The 9,014-nt window shown below is 41.8% G+C and overlaps 1 protein-coding gene across 4 annotated transcripts in view; it reads right to left on the bottom strand.

Moving 5' to 3' along the window:
• Nucleotides 1–2,957: 2,957 nt before the first annotated feature.
• EEFSEC (eukaryotic elongation factor, selenocysteine-tRNA specific) overlaps nucleotides 2,958–9,014 on the bottom strand; it is a 162,339-nt gene continuing 156,282 nt past the window's right edge. For all 4 annotated transcript variants that reach the window (XM_084531159.1, XM_084531161.1, XM_084531160.1 and 1 more), the window contains one exon: nucleotides 2,958–3,795. In XM_084531159.1, coding sequence (XP_084387285.1) covers nucleotides 3,611–3,795 — 185 coding nt within the window. In that variant the 3' untranslated portion in view covers nucleotides 2,958–3,610. The remainder of the gene's footprint in view (nucleotides 3,796–9,014) is intronic.

The raw sequence follows: 9,014 nt of genomic DNA, 5'->3' as shown, positions 1-9,014 counted from the left end.
AACAGCCTTCAACAGATACCTCTCCAGCTGTCTGTCCCACACAAATCTCTGTGAGGGGAGCAAAATGAAAGGATGGGGCTTTGCAACAGGGTCTTTACACAGAGGACAACAAAGCATTGGGGCAGAAAATGGTGGTGGGTGAAGGCACTCACATGAAATATGGGATGTGTGCCTCCACGCAGCCTGCTGCTCCTGGGTCAGCAGTAACTGCCCACAAGACCTCTGCCCCAAGCCCAAGTGCCTGGACAGTTACTCACCCCACACAGGAGTGGGATAAACTGCAGGATAAGAGCCTTCCTCACCAGGCTGGGCTCACAACACCTGCTGGGGCAGCCCTGACAGCGCCCACGTTTAGATCTCCTACTCCAGAGACAGGAGCAGAGCCACAACACAGACAAGCACAAAGCAAAGGTGGGAAATGGGAGCACTGGGAAGGAAGTTAGGTCTTGGACCGAGGGGATGGAAGAGCAATGGTGAGTTCATGCTCTAGGCTAAAGAAGATATAGAAAATGGGGGAAAAGACCAAAAAGGGTATTATAGGAGACTGGATGAGAAAGGGATGGAGATACAACTCTGGAAGCTGTTGTTGCTTCCTCCCTTGGAGTACCCCAAGCAAACAAACTGTGGGACCCTCCACACCAGATGACTTTTCAGCCAAGCACAGGCCTGCAGAGCTGTTAGAGTTCAGCACTAAAGAGTTTCCAAATGGATCGAGTTCCGTAACAACTGAGTCACTGAGGCTGCTACAGGCAGGCCGCAATGGAGAGGAAAAATATTAATCAGATAATGCTTTGTAAAAATAGCTACCACTATTTACATTTATAGGACATACTGACTCCTCTCCAGAACTATTCAAAAATGCCTTTCAAACAAGAATGACAAAGACCTGCAAGTGCAAGGCTCGTAACTGTGAAGCGGCCAACAACATCCTACAGCATGATACCCTTCACATTAGTGCCCATTTCTTTCCAAAACTCTAAGGAGAGTTGGCAGAATTTTAGTCACCCATTTAAAATTTGGCAAGGACATTAGAGCTATAGAGATAAAAATGTCAGATCCTTAATAATTCATTTTGATTTTTTGTTTATAATGAGAGGTGTTTTTTTTTTTTTTTTTTTTATACCAGTAATTCTTAGACTAACCTGGTGTGGTAATAATGGCATTCCTTCTATGTCATCTGTTTCTCTAGCTTCCATCACTGCAGTATCTTAGCAGAGGTAACAGTGCAGGATACAAAATTGGATTTGATAAAGGCTTAAAAGAAAGATAACATAATAAATATTCTTTCCAAAGACTGCCTTTAGGGGTGTCTGGAAAGAGAAGAGTAATAGGGGAGGAGAGGTGACAGAGGTGTGAAATGCATCTTTTTTCATTATAGAAGGATACATTTTCCAGCAAGGCTGGCAGCACAAGTCACATTAAGCCACAGCTGAAGTTGCCTGCCTAATTCCTCTGGGATCACACTGAAAGCATACCCCATAATCTTATGGGATGTGCTAAAGCTTTGCTGGGACTCACTCAGCAGAAACTGTTTGGGATTATTCCACAAAGCACTAATTCTGTTCTGATTTAAAGGGACACCATCAACCCAGTTTAGACACAAGATGCCCTGTCTCAAGACTGTCCAGCTGTAAACATCTTCTCAATAGCTGATATTTTTGCCATTCATGTCCACTTTGAATACCTGGAAATTAAAAGGAAATTAAAAAAAAATGGGAAAAAACAGGATTATGTTAGCACGATGGATTCACACCTATTGATGGACATTTGAATAGCACTTGGGTAAATGGGTATAGTGATCTATTGCACTTACTTCTGCATGCAACTAACACACTTATGTTATTTCCATGGCTGGCTCCACCGAATGTGTCGCAGACTCCAATTTAACATCAGTAAGTAGAAGTACTTATTTTATTCAAAAGGCACGAACTAACACTTTTCATGCTATCGAACCTGATTTCTCTTCAAGACTGCCGCTTCTGTACCTGTGGAATTAGTGATAGCTTTTATGTTATGATGTTCTATGCTTTGTAAATAACAAAATGAGGAATAAAATGGATGAGCTAGAAGTCCTGGCCCACTCCCGCAACTACGACATTATCGGCATAAGCGAAACCTGGTGGGATGAGTCCTGTGACTGGGGTGTTGCGATAGATGGTTACAGGCTCTTCAGGAGGGACAGGCAGGGTAGGCGAGGTGGTGGGGTGGCGATGTATGTGAAGCAGGGGCTGGACTGTGTGGAACTTCAGGTCAGCGATGGCAAAGTTGAGAGCCTCTGGGTAAGGATCAAGGGACGAACGAATAAAGGGGATGTCGTTGTGGGAGTCTATTACAGACCGCCTGGCCAGGACGATAGTGCCGATAAATTATTCTTTACAGAACTAAGAGAGGCCTCGAGATTAACTCCCCTTGTCCTTATGGGGGACTTGCCAGACGTTAACTGGGAGTGTCACACGGCTGACACGAGCAGGTCCAGGAGGTTCATGAAGCACCTAGATGATAACTTCTTGGTGCAGGTGCTAACGGAGCCAACTAGGAAAGGTGCCCTCCTAGACCTGTTGCTAGAAAACAGAGAGGGTCTGGTGGGAGATGTGGTGATTGGTGGCCGCCTCGGTCATAGCGACCATGAAGTGGTTGAGTTAAAAATTTATGGTGACAGAAGGAAAAGTGCCACCAAAACCTCATCCCTAGATATGGGGAATGCGGACTTCAGGCTGCTCAGGGAACTAGTCAGCAAGGTCCCCTGGGAAACTGCTCTTGAAGGCCTCGATGTCCACCAGTGCTGGTCACTCTTTAAGCGATGCCTCCTAGAAGCACAAGATCAGGCAATTCCATTATTTTAATGAAATAAAGCCTCTATTTCCAGAGGCAACTTTTTCTTTCAAACACAAAAGGCATTTCGGTTACAAAAAAAAAAGAAAACAATTCTGGAATAGGATTCAACACAGAACCAGCAGGAAATTCAGAAAAGCTATATTAAATGTTACCAAAGATAGGTTCTGAAACTTTGGAACAGCAAACAGAACAATTAAGACTCTCAGTTACACGCATCATTATGTTTAATATGAAAAACATTTCTAGATAGAAATCATTTATAACAAAGATCCATACCACCTCTTAGATAGCATCTTACATAGTCACAGCTGAAGGAATGTGAAATATTTATTTTAGGTTTCACCTATTATATTGTGTGCTTTTTGTCCCATACTTTGCTTGGGAAGTAAACCTAAACAAATCAGCTTCACTTTGTAGATCACATGAAATGCACATCTTGACTGCATTTAAATCAATATTGGTGGCAAACTTATATTACGTGAAACAATTCTCCAGAAGAACAGCACTATCAGAACACACACCCAAATGCCCCCATTCAGCACGTGACACTCTCCAAGAGGCCGTAAAGATTCACATTGCAAAGATGACAAGGTAAGCACCTTCTAACAGAATAAAACCAGACTGCAGAGATTTCAGGTGGCACGTAGTCAGCAGGAGCTTCCAGGCTCAGCCTGCAAGAAGGAACAGGTCTAATGCATTCAGGCAAGAAACACATTCCACCTGAGTTCATTCAGAGTCTGGGCTTTCCAGTGTGATCAGAGGCCTCTTTGCTTTCTCAGGATTGAATCATTTTCTTCTGCATGTCAAAGACGTATCTTTTAAAGAGAAGAGTGATGGTAACAGGTTGGGCTGAATCATTCTTGCTGCTTTCATCCTCTTTATATGCATCTCCCTTCCCTGCCTTAGATTTTTTCTTGGAGGCAGCAGTGAGAAGCGTCTTGGTTTCTGGCTTCAGCCCATCTGTAAAAACCAAGAACATGCATGACAAAACGGCTCAACATCACATTTCAGAGTGTCTGGAAAAAATAAATAGGCAACTTTACTTCTGCGATCAACCAAAGGAAGTAAAGTACATCAGGTATATTAGGAAAGTTACATTTCTGTATCACTTCTGGACTATAGTAAATTACGTGGAAAGTAAGACAAGCCTTCAGAAATAGTTCACAACAGCAATACCCCAAATCCAGTGCAGTCTCCTACATGATCATTCCCAGACCAATTCCCCTGCACACCCTGCAACAGACTTCCCTAAGCTGCATCTCTCTACAGCTTTTAAACTATTAAATGCAGACAAAAATTTAAACAAGCCAGGCCAACTTGCCTAGTCTAGGTCTTTTACTCAGCAGACCTTTCCTATTATTTACACACATTTCCCAGTTTCTTCGCATCAGTGAGAGCATTTATAAAAATATAGGTCACGAATGAAAAATAACAAGTGCTAAAGTACTGAAATTGTATAGAGCCCTATACAAAGAGAAGGTTCTTGAATGTCTTTATCTCCTAGGCTTGCCATAAACACACTGCTTAGTTTTAGCAAATGATACAGCCCTTTTTTAATTTTTATTTTGGGCTAAAACACAGCTAAGAGTTACAACTCACTGCTAAGGGAACCAGAATTAACCTGTGTATGACTCTGAGGATCTAAACCAACCTGAATTTTTTCTCCAGATATTTGTGCCCAGGCAGAAAAAAGAGCCCTTTTCTTCCTAAATGGATAAAGTTTGCTTAAACTTTCCTATTTTGACTTAACACATTGGTGACACTTTACAGAAGAAATGCAAGATAGCAAAGTCCAAAGAAATACTGTAAAACAGGAGAGATACAGCTCCTAAAAGGCCGCTCCTGAAGAATTGCTTTCTTAAAGCAGAAGACAGCAAACTCCTTGGAAGCTTATTCAGCACCACCTGAATACACTGAAACGTGGTTCTCAGGGCACTTGGCCAAATTCAGTTCAGGTATTTTTAACCTGCGGTGTCACATAACCTTATCTCAAACACTTAATCAGCTTCTCCCCCCTCATATTGAAATTCAGCTGTGGATTCTCATATCACAGCCTGACAAAAAGATTGAGATGCTTATGATTTACTGGAGACAGGAGGTCTACAGGCGCAGGTGATTTGCTCTGTTCCAGACACATCCAGAGAGCACTTTCAGCTGATTGCACAGGGACGTGGCACCAGAGCCCACCTGCTTGTCCTGCTGTGTCAAGGAGCAAACTGTTCCGAGCCCCACACGAAGGGAAGGCAGGAAACAGGGAAGTGTTGAAGCAAGACTTGGAAAGGGCCCATCTGCCATTGCATAACCAGAGCTTCTTCCAGCAGCCCTCGTGCCTTGCCCTGCAGCACAGCAGTGCGGGGACTTTCACAGGCAGAAGGGTCTTGCTGCTTGCAAGACGTGCGAGAGCATGAGAGGAAAATAACCCAACACGTATAACTGAAATAACTAAACCAACTGTATCTCACACCAAGGCTGCACAAGTCCAGCCTAAGGCAGAATCAAATTCGTGGAGTTCTGCAGATCTCGTATTTTGCAGTCACGGCAGCAGCAGATTTCTCTTTTCAGATCGAACACAAGAAAGCAATGATTATTTCATTGTGGAAATAATTGAGAGCGTTTTTCCTTGACGGCTGAGAAGTCTGATAATGACTATCTTTGCACATGTAAGGTTCAATTAATCAAACTAGATAATATGGTGTGGCCTGACCACATACTTATTATATGGTTTTATTACATTGTACAGTCATGTTTGATGCAGCTTCTTTTTTTTTTAATTGGACACTTTCATACAATACCCATTAATATCATTAGTATTATAATCACTCCATCTTCATTATGCAAAATAATTTACCATTACATGAAAAGCAACTTATTTCCTATTTGGAAAGCTCCAAGATCATCTTGGGTGCTGCTAGAAAAAACAACAACAGACAGAAGTGAGGAAACCAAAATAAAAACAGAAAAAAAGAGTGACCTCACGCAGCCCTGCTCTCTACCTTTGCAGGATTTATTTCCTATTGTATGCTTTCTACTGTTTTGACCAACCTAATTGTAAGTGTCCCTGAACAGTGTTTCCTCCACTTTCCTGGGAAGACCATTTACTTCTCTGGACAAAGAAACATTTTATTTTGCTCTCTACTTGGTTTCCCTTTCTCGGTCTTATCACTACTGCTACGTTGCTGTTACTGGCACATTGCTGTTTAAGAAAGATGTTTAACTCCAAATCCTCTCAGAAAGACACACTTTAAATTAATTAAAGCAAACAAATCCTAAAACACTTCTATTTACGTTAGCAGGCTTCGTGAGACTAATTTCAAAAAATGCTAATTGACGGAAAGGAGGGAGGAAGGGAGGAGGTGTGACATTAAAACTGCAGCCAGAGTTTTCCCTTGTGGGTCTCTGGAGCTCAGCAGGCGGCTGCTGCCGTGCGATCCTCCCGTGCAGGCTGTAGGGCTGCCGGGCACCGATGCCCCCGTGCTAGGGCTGCATCAGTATGGGGGCAAAGTCCCAGCCACAAGGATGAAATCACCTCTGATAAAACTGAGCTTGAAAAGCTTCCAGAGAAGCCAAGGAGCACTCGGACTGCCCAGTGGTCTGAACATCACGCCCCAACACTCAGTATATCCTCTTAGGTGTCTAAACAAAGAGCCCCATGCTTGAAAAATGTCTTTTTCAAGAAAAATAGCGTATACTGCACATGGAACTGAACAGAGGAAAACACTTAAAACCAAGCAAATCTCACCTCCTCCAACCTATCAGTTCCACTTCCTAACACAGGGGAGTAAAAACGCCTCACCTGCAGCTGTAAACATCCATTTGGATTCAAATAAGGTATCTTTGGTAAGAAGTTTACAGAAATGGAAGAATGCGGTAGCTCCTACATGTGAAATTATGGGCCGACAGCCAAAGGCAGCCCAGGTATTATTAAATTCACAAGGTATCTAAATTACCTAATCAGATCCCACGGCCCTCATTCTGCAAACAGATTAGGTGGCTGGCATCGTACCCTAACAAATGGCATTTTCTGTTTTTCTGCTCTGGTGCCAGGAGGTCTAAGGGCTGAAGAGGCTCTGCGATACGGAGCGGCACAAAGGAGCAGGCAGGGAGAGACAGGCGGGAGGCATAATCGGGGTTTCATCTACCTCCGCGGATTTCTCGCGTTACACACAATGCATGCTTTGCATTTTACAAAACCAAGGAAATGAAGGGAAATATATCTGTCACCAAAGAAGACATCAGACCTTTAATAGCTGAAATGACGGATATTTTTAGATGGAGGTCTAGTTTAACTTACTTACATTAAGGGTCTAATCTCTCCTGAACAATAGCTATGTTAGCTTGAATACATAGTGAGAAATCTGTTCCATTAATTAAGTGCTGCCTGTACTACTCGGATTTGTAGCAAATGTTAATAGATTTTTTTTTCTTCCTCTGTTGGACAATTACTTTATTTTTCCAAGTTGCTAATGGATTAAATTGAAAAGGTCCGTGTGTTAAAAAAGACTTTAGCTTCAAAGTTCTCAGAAATGCCTTGCATACAACAGTGAGAAATACCTATATATTAATATTATTAATGGGCAGTCCTCAGAGGCATAGAAGAGATCTGAAAGCTTAGCAAATTCATTCCCACCCATCATAACCATGCCTGTAACAAGAAGCACCCAGGTCTTGTGTAAAATATACTTGTATATACTAACACTTATTAGGTATGGAAATCTAGTAGTAAAACAGTTCAATTTACTTCATTCTTTTAGTTTCAATTACTACTACTAATTACCAAATAAGAATATAGGCTCTCAGTCTCATCACAGTCTCAAGGATTAATTCAAACTGAGTCATTAAGAAATGCAAAAATAAAACCTGCCAACTTGCAAACTCAAATGAAAAGCAATACATCATCAGGAAAAAATATTTTCTAAGTTTAAGAACAGTTTCACATGCACAAAATACAAGATAAATGCAGTATTTTATACAGCTTTTACAAATAAGTCAAGCTTCTTAATGATTTGCAGTATCTCAGATTTGAAGGCATTGTTGTGTCCAGCAGTTTTACAATTACTCATGAAAGAAGTCCAGTTCAGTTTACATGGAAACACGCACGTTCCAGCAGCTTGGTATGGAAATTGCACATTGTGGAGTTCTTGGGTATAAATACAGGAAAACAATTTGTATTTTACTGTTTTCCCCTTTTCTCTTAAATGAAGATATGCGAATCTATGCAAGTTTTAAGGTTTCTCTAATGTTCCATGTTCTTCTTATGATGAACTCAATCAGGGGTCCCTGCAGCAGGGACCCAGCAGAGCCTGGTGTTACACATTCCCCTGCTGACCGCCGAGGTCTCCACAGCAGGCCCAGGGGATCGTCTCCATACCAGACTGCTGGCAAGTGGCAGCCAGCACACAAATCACAACACGCACATACAGCACATAAACGTCCATAACCAGCAGGGTTTGCTTGTGTCTTTTTTTTACGACTACTACGTCAGCTGGAAAGAGGAAGAAAGCCAGTGCAGTATCTTTTCTTCTATTTCCTTTTTCTAGTCCAACTGCAGGATGACAAACTATTGCTGTGCTTCCCCACCCCCCCCCACCCCCCACATACAGGTAACAGATTAAATAAAAATGTAAGTTTAGTAATAGTTTACATTTTACATTATTTCCCTACTTCACATCATGTTGTCATTCCTTGTAAGTGTCATCTTTGTTGGCTTTTCTTTTGCTGCTTCTGCTCCTTGAAAAGTTTGCCAAGGGTGGCCTCTGCTATTTCTCCTAAAATCCAGCTCCTTCTTCCCCGACTCCCAATTCCACTTGCTATTCTGCATTTCAGCAGTTGTCTCTTTCCTTTTCCAACTTTAATTTTCTGATTTTTCTGTTTCCAAATTATTTCCTACTTCTACAGATCATCTCCTCTCCAATATTTAAGAATAGCCCTATCTCCTTTAAAGATAATGAAACATTTAAATGGAAGACTTTAAAGACTGAATGCTAGACACATTGTAGATGAGAAGCCAGATAATAAAATATCTCCTTGTAGCCCAGGCAGAGATGGGAGTAATTTTTAAGCAACTGATAAACACTTCAGTGAAAACAGGTGTAATAATATAGGTCCCGGGCATGCTCTCCAGCACAGCCAAGGAGAATCATTTATTTTGCTGAACTTCAACAACTTCCTTTCTCATATGC

The sequence above is a fragment of the Aythya ferina genome (assembly GCF_964211825.1).
Source record: "Aythya ferina genome assembly, chromosome: 10".
NCBI classification, from domain to species: Eukaryota; Metazoa; Chordata; class Aves; order Anseriformes; family Anatidae; genus Aythya; species Aythya ferina.
Note: the sequence above shows the minus strand (reverse complement) of the source record. Positions and strands in the feature narration are given on the sequence as shown.